This window comes from Nycticebus coucang, chromosome 1, assembly GCF_027406575.1.
Source record: "Nycticebus coucang isolate mNycCou1 chromosome 1, mNycCou1.pri, whole genome shotgun sequence".
In the NCBI taxonomy this organism is placed as follows: domain Eukaryota; kingdom Metazoa; phylum Chordata; class Mammalia; order Primates; family Lorisidae; genus Nycticebus; species Nycticebus coucang.
Window position 1 is genome coordinate 17,363,272 of NC_069780.1, and position 20,873 is coordinate 17,384,144.

At 39.3% G+C, this 20,873-nt stretch overlaps 1 protein-coding gene across 1 annotated transcript; it reads left to right on the top strand.

Annotated features, from left to right (window-relative positions):
- Positions 1–260: 260 nt before the first annotated feature.
- SPP1 (secreted phosphoprotein 1) lies at positions 261–7,799 on the top strand. Its single transcript, XM_053603519.1, has 7 exons — positions 261–397; positions 1,429–1,496; positions 1,603–1,641; positions 4,218–4,298; positions 4,715–4,756; positions 5,918–6,217; positions 7,048–7,799. The coding sequence occupies exons 2-7, from the start codon at positions 1,443–1,445 to the stop codon at positions 7,375–7,377; spliced, it is 846 nt and encodes a 281-aa protein (XP_053459494.1). The 5' UTR covers positions 261–397; positions 1,429–1,442; the 3' UTR covers positions 7,378–7,799.
- Positions 7,800–20,873: the final 13,074 nt, after the last annotated feature.

Sequence of the window (20,873 nt, forward strand, 5' to 3'; positions counted from 1 at the left end):
CCAGTTGACTTCCCCTTTTCAAATGAGATCTCTAACTGTTCTTCCTGGATGCTGCGTGTCCATCCCATAAATGAAAAGGCTAGTTAATGACATTGTACATGAGTAATGTTTTAACTGTAGATGTGTGTCTGCTTTTTTTTGGTTTGTTTTTTTTTTTTTTTTTCCTAACCACAAAACCAGAGGGGGAAGTGTGGGAGCAGGTGGGCTGGGCAGTGGCAGAAAACCTCATGACCCATCTCTCCGCCTCCCTGTGTTGGTGGAAAATGTCTGGAGCAGCATTTAAATACCGGGAGGTGCTGGGTGGCAGCAGCAGGAGAGGCAGCCGGGAGCCCAGCATCTTCCAGGACTGGACCCTTCTCAGGCCAGGGGCAGCCTTCCCAGCCAGACGCTGACCAGGGTAAGCCTGCAGTTTGCTACTGTGGTGGCATTCCTGCATTCGGCTAAATTGTATGGGGAAAACAATGTTCTAAGGAGCATAGTTTTAACTGTAACAGTCTTCTACAAACTGTTGTAGCCTTTTGAATAAGCAGATTAGAGACATCGCAGGTCTCCTGGAACAAAGGTTTCAGGTGCCTTGAAAGCCAGTCAAATGTAAAACTTTAAAATTCTTCCAGTGGGTCCTCAAAAGAACAGAAAGTACTGCTTCCAACTAGAGAAAAATAAAAATCTATGCCTCTTTGAAATGATGATACCTGTATCATTTCAAATGGTAGATGTCTGTGGAAGCATTTAAAAGGAAAAGGCTCTTTTGTGCTAATGTAAGCTAAGGAGGATGCTATTTTTTAAAATGCTTTATCTCCTTTTCAAGCTAAGAAATCTTTTCTGATTATGTTACTTCTAACTGTAGCTACTAAAATTTTCACCAACATACCTGTGTGACACTATGCAGACTTAATATCACAAACAGAAAAGCTGTCACATATCCTTAGGGTTTTCTTTTTCATTGCAAACTTTTACAATCCCTCACTTTCAGTAGCACCTAGTTAACAATTTAAGTGATTTATCGTGTTGGAAATATAAAGCAAATTTCTTTCATTTTTCTCTTTGTGTTTTTCTCTGAAAAGTTAAGTATTCCCATACAGCTTATTAGTTTAATTAAATTTCTGTGCATCTGTTTTTACAATAAAATAGCTGGAGATACTGATACCAGGTAGTAATGGTATAATCTCTGGAAGTCTAAAGTTAAGAAATGAATAAATAAAGACGTATAAAATTCCCCTCTCCCTGGCTTACTAGTAATAGAAGGAGAACAGACTTGGCAATACAAATATTAACTCAAAAGACCATACATTAAAAAGGAAAGTCTTTCCTACAAAGTAGGAAAAAGTCTACAGAAAATATATTTTATTTGTGATTATTTTATAATATGGTAGTATACCTGTTCTAGCCACTGAAGACATTAAATTTCCTTTACAAAATATTTTGCAGGAAAAATCACAACCATGAAACTTGCAGTGATTTGCTTCTGCCTCTTGGGCATTGCCTATACCCTACCAGTGAGTACAGCTGAATCTAAAAGAAAATTCCTGGAAGTTTCAGAACTGTGTGCTTTCATGTGCTAGGAACACATTGTAAGCTTTCCTCATCTTTTCTCTTTCAAAGGTTAAACAGGCTGACTCTGGCAGCTCTGAGGAAAAGCTGGTAAGCATCTTTTACTTATCTCCATAGTCAAGCCTACGGACTTACAAGTATTTACAGACTGCCTGCTAGGGAGCTAGTACCAAGCACAGTCTAGTTTTTAATAAATAGATGCTCATAAAAAGTTAGATTTTTCTGATATAATAAATCAATGGTCTAGGCCATTGTCACCCGTAAAGTGAGGTCTATGAAGTTGTGAGACATTTTCTTTTCTATGAGTCCACATCCTGTTCTGTGAGCAGAAAATTTATCATCTTTTGCTTTACATAGTGGAAGGCTAAGTTTAAAATTCACCTCTGATATTAGTCAGGACTGTTTGACCGTAATATTCACAATATTGACTGAGATAGTTGCCTAAAAGCCCATTGTGAAAAGAAGGTCTATTTGTGCTGTTTGTAACAATTGTGCTTGTCAGCTGACATTAGATCACATTTTTCTAACCAAACATAAGACCAAACCAGACTCTTCATTATAATTATTTGACTAGCACCATAGATGTACCTACCCCTTCACAAGAGATGAAATGGTGCCAGCCAGCCAACAAATGGGCATTGTCTCCAGGAGCTTGCACAAAAAGTCACACAGAGTTCAATTCCAGATGAGCAGAATAAAAGCCAATATAGAGTTGCAGTGGCCTGAGGTCGCTGTAATTAGATTGCTTAATGAAGACGTGAAAAGAAGTATTCTGTGTGTGTTTGTGTGCACATCTGTGTTGGCGTATGTGAGTGGGTGTGTGTGTAGGTGTGTTTGTTTTCTAATTGATTTGAGAACACAGGTGTTAATTCCAATAAGAAAAAAAATCAGCGTCTGCAGCGAAGATAGAGGTCACACTATTTGAAGCAAGAATTAATGTCTTTTTAGTAGTATCAAATGTGGCAAGAATGCAGTATTTAAAGGCACACAAAGCTGTAACGGTTTAAGCCATTAAGTGATATTTCAGAGAGAAGCAGCGTATGTGAGTGGGTGTGTGTGTAGGTGTGTTTGTTTTCTAATTGATTTGAGAACACAGGTGTTAATTCCAATAAGAAAAAAAATCAGCGTCTGCAGCGAAGATAGAGGTCACACTATTTGAAGCAAGAATTAATGTCTTTTTAGTAGTATCAAATGTGGCAAGAATGCAGTATTTAAAGGCACACAAAGCTGTAACGGTTTAAGCCATTAAGTGATATTTCAGAGAGAAGCAAAGCGCTCAACCTTCCAGAATCCCCAAAACTTAGAGCTAGAAAAAACTATGGGAGAGTATGTAAATATATCCCTGAAAATAAACCCTGGCAGTCTGTGAGTGTTAGGATCACTGGGTGGGTTTTAGTCTGTTCATTTTGCTTATTATATTTTCTTCATATCACATTTTTAAAGTATAAATATAACTTATAAATGCATTCTCCTTGAGGCAGGAGAAAAAATGTATACATATCTGTACATACTTAAATATAAATAAATATATATATGAAAAATAAATAAGAAAACTTTGAACTCATCTAGTCCGGCAGTTTTTGCATTATTGCTAAGGCGACGAACGCCTTCTTTCAGCAAAACCTTTCAGAGAAGCTTCCCTGATTGGAGCTGGCCATGAGAGAAGCCTTAAGTGCTGCAGACTGCTCCCCTTCCTGCTCATGTCTCCCTCTGGTGGCTGCAGAAGGGACTTCCTCGAGCCCTCAGGGTCCCCATTCTCAATGACAGGGACATGAAGTGATTAGCCCTGCATGATACAGCTGATCAGATGACACTTGTTCAGAGCAATTTCCACTCTACTGCATGAGCATATTATTATCATTTTCCAGATAAATAACTTTGCTAAAGAAAAGGCCATTTCCTGGACAATCTTGGCATCCTACAGCAATAGAACTTTTGTGCAACGATGTTAATATATTTCTGTACACTCTGGGAAGATAGATACAGGTGACTATTGAGCAGTTAGCGTTTAGCTAGTGCAACTAAGGCACTGAATTTCTTATTAAAATATTAAATATTAAAATATTAATTAACTAATATTTTTAAAGCTCCGTGTGGTCAGCAGATGTTATAGCCTTTGAGAATTGTCCTTGTTCCGTGGTGAGGAAACAATGAAAATCAACAGTAATTGAGGGCATCTCTGCTTTAGAAGTGCTTTATCCAAGGGAAAAAGCCAGCCAGCAGGCTTAGAACAAGAGAGCACAGTGTGGAGGACGACGATGGTGAAAACCAGTCTGCCTGGGTTTGGTCCCTGGCTCCTCCACCCCTGCCCACTTAATCACATTGCAGCTGAGTTTCCTGGTTCATCAGATGGGGGTAATAATAATACCTATCTCCTAGGGGTGAAGGATGAAATGAATTTATATTTATAAAGCACTTTGAAAGAGTGTCTGGTCCACAGTAAATGCTATATAAGAGTTTGTTAAATTAATCCGCGAGAAAAAAATGAATTTTAAAAAGGTATCTACGGCTCTGGTTGACATCTGCATGCAGATTACATTTATTCAGCAACGTAAATGAAGAATAGCTGGAGGGGGGGGTTTTTTTTTTTTTTTTTCAGTTTATCACTTGGAAATCCCTGTGTTTCTTTTTTTAAAATAATGATAAATATGCAACTTTTCTTGTAGCTTTACAACAAAAACCCTGATGCTGTGGCCACATGGCTAAAGCCTGACCCATCACAGAAGCAGAATCTCCTAGCACCACAGGTATTTTTTAAATCTCTCAAAATAAAACAATAACAAAAGATGGCAGCAAGCAGGCCATTCAGGCTGGTTAATGGATCCCACCCACCTGCTGGCAGAGGTCTACTCAGAACACACAGCTGATCTGTCCTTTTGGCTTCTTCCCACTGTAAGCCATCCATCAAGAGGCTGATAAATAAAACTTGCTTTGGATTGAAAAGGCCAACTTTTTTGGGGGGGGGTTGTTTTTTCTTTTTTTAATTAATTAAGTAATTTATTTTATTTTATTGTGGGTTTTGGTGGGGGCTGGGTTTGAACCTGCCACCTCTGGCATATGGGACCGGCGCCCTACCCCTTTGAGCCACAGATACCTCCCAGAAAAGGCCCACTTTTGAATCAAAATGTGTGATATACACTAACCCATGCCCTTCCTTCTTCAGAATGCCGTGTCTTCTGAAGAAACTGATAACCTTAAACAAGAGGTAAGTTCTTACTTCCCATTAGAGGCCCAGCATGCCTTGGAGAGACGCATGAAGCCATGGCCTGGGGGTTCTTTTCTGATGAGATTCTGTTAGCAAAATTTCCAGTAACTTGCCAACCTAAAACTTGCTCAGAATGAAAGCATGTACTGTATTAACTAAACGTCAGAAACATCAGGTTTCTTCAGGTACATTTGGTATTGCAGAAAATGTTTATTGATTCCTGCTACTGGAAACATTAAGCTACTTGCAATTTATTTCATGTATTTTGTAGATAGCTAACACCTGATAAACATCTAATTAATAATGCCTGCCAAAGCCAAGATTATTCCTTTAGGAACATGTCTGTTCCTAATTTAATAATTTATTTAATAACTATGCTTTTTATTGGGATTATTAATGTTTCCTGAGGGAAGAGACAAATTAATTTTCTTTAAAATTCAAGTTGAATGTACTTAATATAATTAAGAAAAGTTATATAAATGATCCAGTATATTTGCAGATTTTATGTTTAATTACCATTGACTGCTTAACTCAATGGATAGTTTTGAGCTGCAGTTTTTTGTGTTTTTTTTTGGCCAGGGCTGGGTTTGAACCCACCACCTCCGGCATATGGGACTGGCGCCCTACTCCTTGAGCCACAGGCGCCGCCCTGAGCTGCAGTTTTTATATACATGCATAACAGAGTCACCTTTCAGATGTCCATACTAAAAGAGAGGTGGTTATAGCTTTTGATACACACTTTAAATACAGATGCTCTGATCCCTTGATAATTCTCATTACAAATAGAAAAAAATCAGTCTCGCAATTATGTACATATATCTCCTGCATCATTGAATTTAGTAAATTAAATAATATCTAATACATACAAGCAAAAAAACAATGTCATCAATATGAAGGTTACACTCACATTTAGCTTAACAATATCTATGAAAAGAACTTTTTGTTGGAAAGCAAGAAAAGTGCCTCAAAATATTACTCCATTTATCCCTGTGTTAAAAGAGAATTGAAGACACTTGGTTTAGCTCCTAAAAGCCATAGAGGGCATTGTTAATGCAACGATCCTGAAACTAAATACAAGGATAGTGAAAGACTAATGTACCATAAATGCTAAGGGAAAATAAACGCCCATACACTAACTTTCCTGGTCATCTTGATTTCCAGACCCTTCCAAGTACATCCAATGAAAGCCATGATCACATGGATGACCTGAATGACGAAGATGATGATGACCACGTGGACAGCCAGGAATCAGATGACTCCGATGACACTGATCATCCCGACGATTCCCACCATTCTGACGAGTCTAACCATTCTGATGAATCCGATGAGGTGGTCACTGATCTTCCCAGTGACGTTCCCACTCCAGCTGTCCCCACCGAAAACACATACAATGGCCGAGGTGACAATGTAGCTTATGGACTGAACTTAAAATCAAAGAAGCTCCGCAGACTTGATGTCCAGGTAAATCCTTAGCAGACATTCCTGATGGTTCTAACTAGAGCTCAATTCTAGAAAACCAGAGTCTGCATATTCATTCATTGACTCAGCAAGCATTTATTAGTAATCTATTTTATGACCACTGAACCCAAAATCTTTTTCTACCTAGTGGTTTCTGTTTAAACCCAGATAATTTCTTCCTAATTTTGTCCCTCAAACCCAATTCAACTTTTCCAAATTCCTGACTCACTTTTCTTAAATCCAAAAAATACTAGACAATAGCAATTATTTTCAAAATATCATGATCATGTTTTAAAGTTAGATATCTAAGAGGAATTGTAGAGTTGCAAATTACACTGATTCCATAATCAAAGAATCTGGGTTTGACATAGCTGTGACATTTACCATTCATTTACTTAATTTTCAATTCACTTTCCATTTATACAGAACAGACATATTGAGTCCTACTTAGTAGGTTTAATTACATGCACAAGTGATGTACCTATTAGACTAAAGGAGATGGCATATATGAAAGAGCTTGGTAAAGTACAAAGTAATATGCTGGTATTATTTCAGTCAAAGTTAGACAATGTTCAGTATAAATTGGCCTAAAAGTAAGAGAGCAGAAAAGGCCTGTAGTCCCAGCTGCTCGGGAGGCTGAGGCAAGAGAATCGCTTAAGCCCAGGAGTTGGAGGTTGCTGTGAGCTGTGTGAGGCCATGGCACTCTACCGAGGGCCATAAAGTGAGACTCTGTCTCTACAAAAAAAAAAAAAAAAGAGAGAGCAGAAAAGAATCATGCTGTTCCCATCCCTGGCTGTTCCTGTAATTCCCCGTCCCTTTGTGCTCCAATTCAGCTTCCTGATGAGACCCGGGAGGACCTCACCTCACTCGTGGAAAGTGAAGACTTGGATGATGTGCACAAGGTCATTACTGTCAACCAGGGCCTGAAGATGCTTTCTGATCTGGACAGCCGTGGGAAGGACAGTCATGAAACAAGTCAGTTCGATGACCAAAGTGCAGAAACCCACAGCAACGTGCCATCTGATATGATTGATAGTCAGGAACATTCCAAAGTCAGCCACGAAGTCCCCAGCCATGAAGACCTTGAGAGCAAGGAAGAAGAGAAACACCTGAAATTGCGTGTTTCTCATGAATTAGATAGTGCATCTTCTGAGGTCAATTAAAAGGAAAAAAAAAACAATTTCTCACTTCGCTTTTAGTAAAAAGAATGCATTGTTGCAGGAAGTGAGAATCTGAGATGCTTCTTTCTCAGCTTAGTGGGTGAATGTATATGCATATGAATCTGGAACTAGATGTGTTTGATCATTAGTATAGATTGTGGCTTCATGGTAACACCCTTGTATAAACCAAAAGCTTCGGGGTTTTGTCTGTGTTCTTTCCGTAGAAGAAATGCAAATGGTCGCTGCATTTGAATGTTTGTTATTCTTTTATGAATAAAATTTATGTAGCAGCAAACAAAATACTTTTACGCAAGAGATTATAACATTTTATGTCACTAAAGTCTTTTATTTTTAAATTAGTATATATTTTGTTGTGATTATCTTTGTTGGTGTGAATAAATCTTATATTATGAATGTAATAAGAATTTGGTGGTGTCAGTTGCTTTTCTTTTTTTTTTCTCCCCACCCCCTGAGTGAAACCAGAATCAATTGCTTTTCGTATTTGGTTTTCCACAGGTGTCCAGTCATTAATGAAATGCAGCCTTTTCTTACTGCCCATGTATCATTTTTTAAAGTTTTATTTTTGTATAAGTGAGATCATCAGTAATTATCCTTCTGTACTTGGCTTATTTTACTTAACATAATGTCCTCTAAGTCCATCCACATTGTCGCACGTAACAGGAGATCTGATACATGCATAGGGGGTTAAAATCCACAGCATATAAGGAACTCAAATAACTCAAGGGCAGAAAAATTAAATAAGTAAAATGGGCCAAAATTTTGAATAGGCTTTTTTCAGAAGAAGACATACAAATGGCCCAGGGGCATACGAAAAAAATGCTCAACATCATCAATCAGGGAAACGTGAATGAAGTATCAACTCACCCCAGTTAAAATGGATGTTATCAAAAAGACAACAACAACAACAAATAACAGATGCTGGCCAAGATACGGAGAAAGGGAAATGTTTGTACCCTATTGATAAGAATGTAAATTAGTACAGCCACGAGGGAGAACAGTATGGAGGTTTCTCAGAAAACTAAAAATAGAATTACCATATGGTTCAGCCATTCTGCTGAGTCTGTATCCAAAAACAAAGACGGGGGGCAATCAGTGTATCAGAGAGATACCTGCGTCCCCATGTTTATTACAACACTATTCATAATAGCCAGATATGGAATCAACCTAAGTGTCCTAAAAGGGACAAATAAAGAAAATGTGGTATATGTACACAATGGAATATCATTCAAACATAAAAAGTAATGAAATCCTACAATTTGCAGCAATGTGGATAGAGTTGGAGGTCATTATGTTAAGTGAAATAGGACTGCCCCAGAAAGACAAATATTGCATGTTCTCACATGCAGGAGCTTAAAAAGTGGGTCTGGTGAAGATAGATTGGGGGTTACAAGAAGCTGGGACGGGTAGGGACAAGGGGAGATAAAGAGTGCTTGATAAATGGGCATGAAAATACAGTTAGAAAGAAGGAATCAGATCTAATAGAGAAGCGTGACTATAGTTGACAATAATTTGTTATGTATTTCAACATAGCTAAATGAGAAGAATTCACGTGTTATTAGCATAAAGAAAAATGGTTGAGGTGATAGAATCTCCAATACCCTAATTTGAACATTAAACACTATACATATACAAAAATTTTATATGTGCCCACAAAGTATCTACAACTATTATAAATTAATAAAAGATAATAAATTTTAAAGGAAACTATAAAAAATTAGACAAGTATAGGGGCGAGTTACTTTACAACCTGACGTGGGGAAAGCTTTTCTAAGAGAAAACAATCTCATGCCACAGTCTTTGGGGACATCATGGACAACTGCAGCTAGCCCTGGGCCCTTCCTCACAGTCAACCCCCTGTGATGGCTGGATTCATTGTGTTGCTCCCACGTGATTGGCGAGCAGCTGAGCTCTGGCTCAAATCCAAGGGCATGACCAGGTTCATTCTAAAATCACATCTTTGACGGATGGAACCATTCAATGGCCATTCCCTGTACCGTCTCCATTAGTCAGGGTTCATTCAGAAGCCAGGAAACACACCAGTAATTTGAACAGGGAAAATTAAATATGAAGAATTAGTAATTAAAAACAGGGAGTTCAGCAGAGAGGATGAAGAGAACTTTAATGACGCCGTAGGGATGAGAGTACTCCAAAAAGTATTGTGCAGAGGGAAAAAGTAAAAGCAAAAAGTAAAAGTAAAAGCAGTGTGCAAAGAGGGACCCTTTCCCCAAAGCTTTGGAAAGGGTGTGTCTGGCAGCCTGGGGATGGCGGAGGCGTTTGCTGTGTTTGCTCCTCAGAGCTGGTCCACAGCTAGTGGGCTGAAGTTGGCAAACGGGACACTTCCCGCAGAGGAGCCAGCAGACCCTGGCTGGCAAGCAGGAAACTCTGGGGCGGAACTGCTGAGCTGGAAACTAGCTGGCGCGTGAGTACCTCTGGGTGAGCTGTGCTGGAGGAGCCCGTTTCTTGCAGTGTCCCTCTACTGCCCTCTACTGGCAGGGCTTGCCATAGCGCCAACTGGCAAAGGAAGTGTATTTAGAGGCTCAGACTCCAGCCGTATCACAAATTGCAACAGGTGCACTGGAATAAAGGCTGACTCCTGTTCTTGGACAAGAAAAGAACAAAAATTAGCATGGGAAATCTTTTTCTGATAGAATGAAAGCAAGCACTCAAAGGCAAAATGGGGTTATATCCCAGGGACCAAAGAGAAGATTGGAGTGGGGTGTCCATTGGCCAAAACTGGGGTAACCTGAGCAATAAAAAGAATAAGGAAAGTAATCAGTTATAACAAATTTAATTTTTAAGATTCCGTTAGTATGTAGTTATACTAAGAGAGAGAAAGAGACAGAGCATAGGGAAAGGACTATTCTTTACAGATGAATGCCAGCGAATAATAAATGTAGAAGGAATTGGTAAAATTAGAAAATTATTTTTCAGCCTACAATGTAATTGTTGATTCAGGAAATTATCACTAAGGAATGTTAAAAATCATTGCACAAAAGAGAATTGGGAACAGGTATTCACCTGGTCTCAGAATATTACCCCAGAAAAGGAAGGAAGTGTTTTTAACTAAAGAGATTTGGTCGTCGCCATGGATATCCAGTAATCAAACTTAATTTCACTGATAAAACTACTAGATATGTTCCTCCTACTGTGATGGAAAAGAAACATGAGACATCACCTATGAAATAGATTTGTAAAAATGTTCACAGAATCAAATCATTAGAAAACAAGCAAATCCAGAATGGGAGCTACTCTGTAGTACAACTGGCCTGAACTTTACGAAAAGTAGAGTTATAGTTAAATACAGGATACCCAGTTAAATTTGAATTTCAGATTAACAACAAATCAGCTTTTAGTGTAAGCATGGAACATATTAAACCAAAGAGGTTTAATTCATCATATTGCTGTTATTTAAATATTTTATCTTAAAATGTGTCCTTATTGTTTCAATGACTTGTTTTTTGCTTTATGTACCACTTTTAATTTTTTAAATTAAATCATAGCTGTGTACATTAATGCAATCATGGGGTACAATGTGCTGGTTTTATATACAATTTGACATATTTTCATCAAACTAGTTAACATAGCCTTCACTGCATTTTCTTAGTTATTGTGTTAAGACATTTATATTCTACATCTAGTAAATTGCACATGTACCCTTGCAAGATGCACTGTAGGTGTGATCCTACCAATTACCCTTCCTCCACCCATCCCCCTTCCTCCCCTTCCCTCCTTACCCCTTTCTCCATATTCTTGAGCTTTAATATAAAAGCTATAAATTGGTTTCATACTAGGGCTGAGTACATTGGATACTTTTTCTTCCATTCTTGAGATGTACCACTTTTATTTTATCTTCAGTGTTTTGCAAGCTGACTAGCCCCTCCTAAATTCTATGAATGGATATTTTTAAACATTCTTTGACATGTACTTTTCTAATGTCCCAGAAAAGAATTTGTCGAACTCAGGTATATGTGCATAATTTCTGCACGTGTTGTTATTTCGATTTCTGCTCCCCCCCCCATGGTGTTTTACCTGCAGGGAAATTAATTTTCAGAATTCTAGTTAGACTCATCTTGTTCTCTATTTCCTGCCTAATTTTTCTGGGATTTAGCATCTCTGCTTTGATCTATAAAAAAGCCTCTGGGAAAAGGTACAGCCCAGAATACTGCTTGTCTTCCAGGTCATCAGCAGAAGATGGAGAATTACTGCACCGTTCCAGGTTGGCACAAGCTCTCTGTCTCTGAGTTAGTCCTTAGACAGGGGGCAGCTATAAAGTGATTTTTTTCTTCTCTGCTCCTTCCACCTCCTCCTTCTCTCCCTTCTCCTTCTATTTCTCCCCCTTTCCCCCCTCTTCTCCTCCTCTTTCTTGATTTCTGTTACCTGAGGCAAAGTTTGGGGAAATCTGGGGGAAACCTGTGCACGCTTTTTTGTCTTATGCTTAGGAGAGGCTATACTCAGATTACTCAGTAAACTTTCATTTTCATTCTTTGTCTTCATTGGCATTGTAGTGAAAATTAGAAAGGGCTGTATCATGGAAGATTAGCCATATATACTTATTTTTAATTAAATTTTTATTTTGCAATAATCACAGATGCACAGGAAGGTGCAAGAAAATATACAGGTAGGTCCTGTGCATCCTACACCAGGCCTTCCTCAATGTTCAATCTTGCAAAACCAAAGTATAATATCAGAACCAAAAAACTAGCATCAGTACAATCCACAGAGCTTATTCAGAGCTCAACAGTTGTTGTGTCTGTGTGTAGTTCTGTGGGGATTTTTTTGTTTTGTTTTTTGTTTTCTGGGGGTTTTCTTGAGGCAGAGTCTCAGTATGTCGCCCTCAGTAGAGTGCTGTGGCATCACAGCTCACAGCAACCTCAAATTCTTAGGCTTAAGCAATTCTCTTGCCTCAGCCTCCCAAATAGCTGGGACTACAGGCGCCCACCACAACGCCCGGCTATTTTTTGGTTGCAGTTGTCATTGTTGTTTAGCAGGCCCAGCCCGGATTTGTACCCACCAGCCCCTGTGTATGTGGCTGGCGCCCTAACCACTGAGCTACAGACACCAAGCCTAGTTCTGTGGCTTATCACATATGTAGCTTTGTCACCATAGCCAAGATACTTAAATGTACCTTCATCACAAAACCACTTCACGTTACAACTTTATAGCCATACTCCCCACCTCTCCTCCATCCCTAATCTCTGACCGCCAATGATCTGTTCTCCAACTCCATAATTATGCTACTTCACAAATGTCATAGAAGTGAAATCATGCCCTATGTGTCCTTTTATTATTGCCTTTTTCCGCTCAAGGTTCATCCAAGTTCTTGTGTGTGTTGATAAGTCAGTTTATTCTTTTGTGTTGCTGTGTAGTAGTCCACAATATGGGCATGGTATGACAGCTTGTATTCACCCATCAAAGTACATTTGGGTAGTTTCCAATTTGGGGCTATTACAAATAAAGCTTCTCTGAAAGTTTTATACAAATTTCAGTATGAAAATACATTTTTATTTCCCTAGGACATATATTCAATACTGCAATTTCTGGATCATCTAGTAAGTCTATTTGACTTGAAAGGGAACTACCAAATTATTTCCAGAATGAGCATACCCTGTGAGGGATCGATTTCTCCACATTCTTGCCAGCATTGGATGTTGTGGCTACTTTTCATTTTACTCATTCTGATGGGTGTGTTGTAGTACTATGAGATTGCGGTTTTAACGCCGCTCCAATGGCTTCTGTGTTGAACATCATTCTGTGTGTTTATTTGCCATCTGTGTATCCTCTCTGGTGAAATGTCAGGGTATGTCTTTCGTTCGTTTTCCAGTTGGATTGTTTAATTTTTAAATTTTGACTTCTGAGGGTTCTGTAGGGTGCTATAATACAAATAAATATTTAGGTTTTGCCCTAAAACACCTGGACTTTCTTGAGTGATGAGTGTCTTTTCTTTGGCAATGACATGACTGGTGCCTGGGGTCCCTGGATTTCAGGATGGGGACTGGAGATTGGGTTCAGTCACCAAAGCCCAGTGATTTAATCGCTCATGCCTGTGTGAGAAAACCTCCGCTAATTATCCTAATGCACAGTTTTCTGGGAGCTTCCAGGTGGTGAATGCAGAGAGGATGTGGAGCAATAGGAACTTCATTGCTGGTGAAAAGCAGAATGTTCCAACCACTTTGGAAGGCAGTCTGGCAATTTCTTACCAAACTCACACTACCCTTACCATATGATCCAACTAATGCACTCCTATGCACTTACCCAAACCAGTTGAAAATGTATGTCTGCACAAAAACCTGCACACAGGTTTATCGAAGTTTTATTCATAATTGCCAAAACTTGTAAGCAACCAACATGTCCTGCAGTGGGTGAATGGACGAATACACTGTGGTACATCCAGATGAGGAAATACTACTCAGTGCTAAAAATAAATGAACCATCAAGCTTGGAGGAACCTTAAACGCATATTACTAAGGGAAAGTAACTGACCTGAAAAGGCTGTGTGATTCCAACTATGTAACATTCCGGAAAAGGAAAAGCCAGAGACGCAGTAAAACAATCAGTGATTGTCAGGGGTTAGCAGGGAAGGAGAAATGAATAAGCAGAGCACAGAGAATTTCTGAGCAATGACACGGCTCTGTGTGATACTACAGGGGTCCCAGAAGTCACCCATAAAGTCACCATACATAGGGAAAACAGGAAAAGGTCCCTCAATGTACCTTTACTTCTTTTCACACCACAATTTCTTTTTGTTTTTTTAATTTCAGAATATTACAGGTGTTACACAGGTTTTGATCTCATAATTTACTTATTCACAGCAAAGATTTCAAAGTTTTAATTTTCTTTTATAAAGAAAGGTACAGTTTAGCATCCTCCCAAGCCCCTAAATCCCTAGCCCTTGCAGTGTGGTAACCAAACCCAACCACCCATATTCCTTATTCAGCCTACTTAGCTTAGTCAAGAGGCCCAGCCGTGTGCTCACAGAGCATCTTATGCACATGACTATAACCCTTACCAGTTTGTATGACTCACTTCTATTCAAATCTATTAGTTCAATTTAAGTTGCAAATGACAGAAATATTAACCTACACAAATTAAAGCCAAAAAGAAATTCTTTGGCTTACACAGTCCAGAGATACATGTAACTTTGTTGATTCAGTGGCTCAAATGATGTCATTGGAACCTACATAATGAGTTGAAATCAATAGAAGTTAGACTCCAGAATCTATATTTAAATTTAAAAAAATAAAAAGCCTTTCCAGAAAAATGTTACGAAGCTCTTATTGGTTAAATGTTTTGTCTATGTACAGCAAGATAATTACAAACTTCTTTCAGGTAAAGATAACTTTTTTTGCACTCTAATAATATCTAAAACTATGCAAGATGGATATTATGCAGGTATTCTGCAAAGTCTGATAATCCAGGGATACAGTAAATCTCCTTCATGTTGGTACCAACAGGCATTTAAAAAAAAATTCTGCTTTTGGAAAATTCTCGGCTAGTGAAAGTACAATTCGATTCAAAGTTTTTTTAACAACTATACCCAAAGATATTAGTTAAATAAATGAGAGTTAGTGAAGAGACAAACCTCATGCCATATTCCAGAGAGCTCTGTTCTTGGTCCTACATGGTTCAAAATTCTTTCTGAACTGGAATAAAGATAGAGATGATAAATATCATATATTTAGCTGACAGAACTAGGAGACAGTACATGATAAAAATGTATTTATTTCACAATGTTCTTGAACAGCACAGATGCCCAAACATTAGTTCAATTTTAGAGTTCTTCCCGTCTTCACGTTAGATGTACTTTTTTACATACACACGTATACTGCTGGCTCCATTTTTCCCCTGAACGTCGACATTTGGCTGCCAGCTTGTCTGGACTTACATCCTTACGACTAAATCTGGTGGGAAGAAAAGTTTTTCTTTGCCAGCAACTAGGGGAAAAGTTCTGACCTGATTTTTATTGAACAGACTGGATACCATACTGGTTAAATACTGTTCACGGGCAGGGACAGGCTGCTCTGATTGGCCAGGCCTGAATTCCACACTCACCACTTGGGAGCCTGGGGGGTGTGTCAGCCACACCTGAGACACACGAGGGAGGGGTTCCCCAAGAAAACTTGGCTACTGTTCCCATTAGAAAGGGGACTGGCTGCTCAGCTACTGGACAATGAGGGACCGAATAAGCCAAGATGCCCACTCTCCAGGAGCTTACGTTCCACTCATCTCTCTACAGATGTTTTCAGTCTAAGGTGGTGATTGTTAGGATAAAGGATTACAGGGTAGAAGGGCAAGTAAATTCAGGCTGGGGGCCAGGATCCTGCCTAAGGAAGGTTCCAGGAAGAGGTGAAGCCTGAGTCTACAAAGATTCATAAGTTGTTGTTGTTTTTTTTTTTTTTTTAAGATTCATATGTTTTTGTAAGTGCAGAAGAGAGACTGAAATATAAGGCTTCTTCTGGACAGTCTAATTATAAGATCGATTCCCTTGAAGACAGGAATCATGTCTTGTCTTTGTCTCCCTGGAATCCAGCACGGTGCCTGGCCTCTAGTGAACACTCAATATTTTATAAATTCAAAAACAGTTTATAAAAATAATACTAATATTCCCTCCGTCCTCAACAAAAAATCCCATGGAAAATTCATAAGACAGGTATATAAACTCATCATTCGGAGAAAGAAATTGAGATACAGAGGTTAGGTCATCAAGATCAGGGCGCCAGCCAAAGACGGTGCCAGGACAATCACCAAAGAAACAGGGGCGTGTGCCGGCCAGTCCAAACCAGGATCCAGACACAGAGAAGAACGCGGCCGGTGCTCGTCTTGTGTTCTGAGAACAGCAAGAGGAGAGAGAGAATAAAGTCCAAGTTCCACTACAGCTAGCAGGTCTTCTTCAAAAAGCCCAAAACACCAGATTTTCAGATGTCCAGTGGTAAACATTTATTCTACCATGTTCTTGAGTAAATAAGGAATGGGAGGAAAAAAATGCAGAAGGAAACATGTTTGTTTGGGTGAATTGCTAAGCAACACCACACAGGCCAGAAACTCCTTTTGGATTTCCTTTCGAGGTGGAGACTGCGAGACCAGCGGATACTTCAGCTCCTGTCTGCTTCATCAGCTCACACTGGAAAATAAATGCCAAACAAGAAGCCAACAGGCGAATCTAATAATACAAAAATCAGAGGTGTGCAGACCCCTGAGTATTAGATCAGACGGGACTGTGTTTAGGGCTGCCTTTTATAGAAATGGCTTCTTGGAGTGTCCACAGTGGCACTAAGACCAAGAGGTAAGGAAGGTTTGTACAGTGCGTTTCCAGAAGAAACTACCACGCAGTTAAAATTAAACGGCATCCAGACTACATTATCTGTCCCACTCCATATTCCAGATCCTGTAGATTATGGAAAGTTATAATATGACAATAGGATTGGGACATCGGAAAAATACATTTGTCCATCTCCTTTACTTAATTAAAGAAAACTTCGTAAGAAGCAGGGTATTAAAGGAAGGAATTTTGTGGGTAGGGAGAGAAATTTATAGCCCCAGGGCTTGGTTAAGCAAAAGCTAGACACTCTGGAAAGGAAAAACATGCTAACACAAAAGCACAAAAGGGAACATTAATAAGCCAGAAAGAATGGGGAGATATTTGAGCAGGAAACAAACTGATTGATTCGTGGTGGGCTGATGAAGATTAAGATTGAAATTAATAGTGAAATTCCTGAAATGTTAAGATTTAGGGTACAATGGACCAAATACTATTCAAGTTGTATTACATAAAAACTGCTGCTAATTTTTTAAAATTACATTTATTGCAATGATTTGTATGGAAAATTTGGGGTAAGCACACATGAACTCTGTATGTATAAACACATTTCCAATCAATCTGAGTTTTTTTAAAGGCAGGGATACAATGTCAGGAGAAAAGGTTTTGGATTTTGTTTTAAATAGTAACTAACACTGTAAAAAAAAAAAAACAGACCTATTAATAGCCTTGTTACTAACTACAGATCAAAGTCTGCACTCCACACGCCTCTTAGGCCTTCCATGATGTTGCTCTGCCCACCCACCCCCACCAGCTTGGGTAACCTCTCTTCTGAACACCTCTGAATTGACTTCATAATTGACTTGATACAAAATAATGCTCTCTTTTGAGAGATATTCAGATTCAGGGTATCTCTCCAATGACAACATAACTCCCTAAAGGATCTGTCCAAATAATGTTTTGGTTTGTTTTGCTCACTCTAACTAAAATAAAGTTTTTTTCTATACACAGTATTTGAACCTAATAAATAGATACTAATAGAATAAATTTATTTTTTATAATAATAAATAGATAGATAGATAATAAATTTATTATTTATTTATTCTATTCTTCCTTGATAATATTGTTTTTTGCTCGGTATTTTCCTCCTTATGTCTCTATAGACTATAGACTTGCTAGCAAAAAGTAGTGAGAGCAAACAAAAAATGAATGAACTTGATAGTAATCTACTGTCTTCTATACCTTGAACTATGATAAATGAAAACATCCTTGGGAGACAAATATCCCAAAGTTTAAAATAGCATTCTGAGCAGTAATTTTGCAATAGCTTCATACAGAATAAAATACTCCAGTGGTCCTTGAGGCCAGGAGGAGAAGTGGTATATGTAAAAAATTTTTAAAATGCTCTATGTGAAAAATCAGGAGATTTGGGGCGCTTGCTGAAAATATTATGGGTCAAAGGTTTTAGCCAAGAGTCTAGCTCTATTACTTAAAATGATGGCACCTGCCTAAGACGGGTCATTCACTGAACAAATCCCGGTAGAACGTAAGTTCAAATTCCAGTAGAATATAAGGCTCCAGGGGTTCTCAAACTTTTTAAACAGGGGGCCAGTTCACTGTCCCTCAGACCACTGGAGGGTCGGACTATAGTTAAAAAAAAAACAACTATGAACAAATTCCTATGCACACTGCACATATCTTATTTTGAAGTAAAAACACAAAATGGGAACAAAACAATCACACCCCTGCATGTGGCCCCCGGGCCGTAGTTTGAGGACCCCTGCTCTCCTCCGTGAGGGCCAGGCTTTTTGCATATTTCACTGATTGTTCTCTCTCCCAGTGTTATGCTTGGTACACAGTAGGTGATCAGTAAGTGTTTGTTTTGGAATCCTCTGTGCTGGGCAGAAAACCTGTTACTCAAGAAGCTCATGGTTGGGCGGCACCTGTGGCTCAAGGAGTAGGGCACCAGCCCCATATACCAGAGGTGATGGGTTCAAACCTGGCCCTGGCCAAAAACTGGAAAAAAAAAAAAAAAGGGCAGTGCCTGTGGCTCAAAGGAGTAGGGCCCTGGCACCATATGCCGGAGGTGGCAGGTTCAAATCCAGCCCCTGCCAAAACTCAAAAAAAAAAAAGAAGACACCCATGGTCTAATTGGTACAAAGACATTCAATAGGCAGATATAACAGATGATAATAATTGGCATAATTAAGATATAAAATCTAATAATAGCTCTAACACTACTAGCATTTACATATGCCAGACAGTAATCCACACGCCTTACTGCTACGGTCTGGATGTTTGTATTCTTCCAAAATTCATACCTTAAAGTTCTAACGCTCAAGGTGATGATGTAAAGAAGTAGAGCCTTTAAGAGATAGGTTCTATTTATGGTTAGAGCCCTCATAAAAAGGATTGGTGGCCTTAGAGAAGAGGCCCAAAGAATTATTTTACCACTTTCAATTTGTGAGGACAGAGCTGCAAGATGTAGTCTGTGAACCAGAAAGTGGGCCCTCACCAGATGCCTGCTCTCCTGGCACCATGATCTTGGACTTTCCAGCTTCTTCTTGAACTGTGAGAAATAAATATTTGGTGTCTATAAGCCACCCCGTATATAGTATTTTTGTTATAGCAGCAGCCCACATAGACTGTCACATGTATTAATTCACCTAATCCACACAACAACTCTATGATGTGGGCATTGTCATCATTCCCATTTTTACAGGGACAGGGAGATGAAGTGACTTGCCTAAAATAAGGGCTGGAAGTGGAGAGCAAGATCTGCCCCCAGGGTCCCTGCAATGAATTCATGTACTGCAGGCACAAGCCAAAGAATCAGTCTGACTGAAGTTTCTCCTAGGTCTGGGATTCCAGACAACTTCCCTAGTCAAAAGGAAGCATAGAAATAAGGGTGAAATGTGTATGAAACCTCTTCCATTTGTAACACATTGGTAATTCTCAAACTTAGGATGCCTCAGAATCCTCTGGGAAGATTCAGAATTTCAGGGCTGAAATCCAATAAGATTGGAGTGAGACCCATAATATATTTAGCAAGTGCCCCAAGTGATGCTGGCCACCTCTGATCGTATCTTTAAAATATTGCATTAGCTCTATTCTCCAGAGGACCCTTTGGCTCTTATTCTGTATTCTCTTTTCAGGCCTGGTTCTTCTCTATTGGAATATGTCTGCTAAGAATCATTTAACTGTGCAGTGCTGGTGTGCTGTTCAGGGCATCTGCAGCTCTAGAGGTTCCTGGGATGACAGGCATCACAACCCTTACCCAGGACAGTGATCTCTGGGATTTTTGTCTGTCTCCTCTTGAGGGCAGGGGCTGGATTGTGCTCTATTTGACATTCCCAGCTCTTACGTCTGTTAGGAAAGGTCTTCACACTGAACTAATGGATTGCATGAATCAGGTTTGTGCTCCAGACACACCAGCCCTGCCCTTAAGAAGCTCACTGTTAGGCAAAAGACACAAATATCTAAATGAAAAACTGCAGGATCAGAGGATAGATGCTATAATGACCTAAACATTAGTAGCATAAGTGCACAGGGAACCAACAAATCCTGCAGCACAGGTGGACGTACAACATGAAAGGCCACATTAGGAGATAGTTACCAGCCAAATCATGTCCTCCCCAAAATTTGTTGAAGTTCTACCCTCCCATACCTCAGCATGTGACCATACTTGAAAAAAGGGTTTTTAAAGAGGTTAATTAAGTTAAAAAGAGATCATTAGGCTAGGCCTTAATGACTGGTATCTTTCTAAGTAGAGAAAATTAGGCTGGACTCAGTGGCTCACGCCTATAATCCTAATACTTTAGAAGGCTGAAATGGGTGGATTTCTTGAGGCCAAATTTGAGACCAGTGCTCAGCAAGACCAAGACTCTATATTTACAAAAAAAAAAAAAAAGTAAGGAAGGAAAGAAAAATCAGCTGGGTGTGGTGGCACACGCCTATAGTCTCAGCTACATAGGAGGATGAAGCAGGGGAGTCGCTTAAACCCCGGAGTTTGATGCTGCTGTGAGCTCTGATGACTCCACTGTACCAAAGAATAAAATATAACATGGTGGCTCACGTCTGTAATCCTAGCACTCTGGGAGGCCAAGGCAGGAAGAGCATTTGAGCTTAGGAGTTCAAGACTAGGCTGAGCAAGAGCTAGACCCCATCTCTACTAAAAATAGAAAAACTTATCTGGGCATTGTGGCAGGCACCTGTAGTCCCCGCT

Coding starts and splice junctions, on each gene's coding strand:
- SPP1 (XM_053603519.1), top strand. CDS start 1,443: ATGAAACTTGCAGTGATTTGCTTCTGCCTCTTGGGCATTGCCTATACC. Junction 1,497..1,602: donor GCATTGCCTATACCCTACCA/GTGAGTACAGCT, acceptor TCTCTTTCAAAG/GTTAAACAGGCTGACTCTGG. Junction 1,642..4,217: donor GCAGCTCTGAGGAAAAGCTG/GTAAGCATCTTT, acceptor CTTTTCTTGTAG/CTTTACAACAAAAACCCTGA.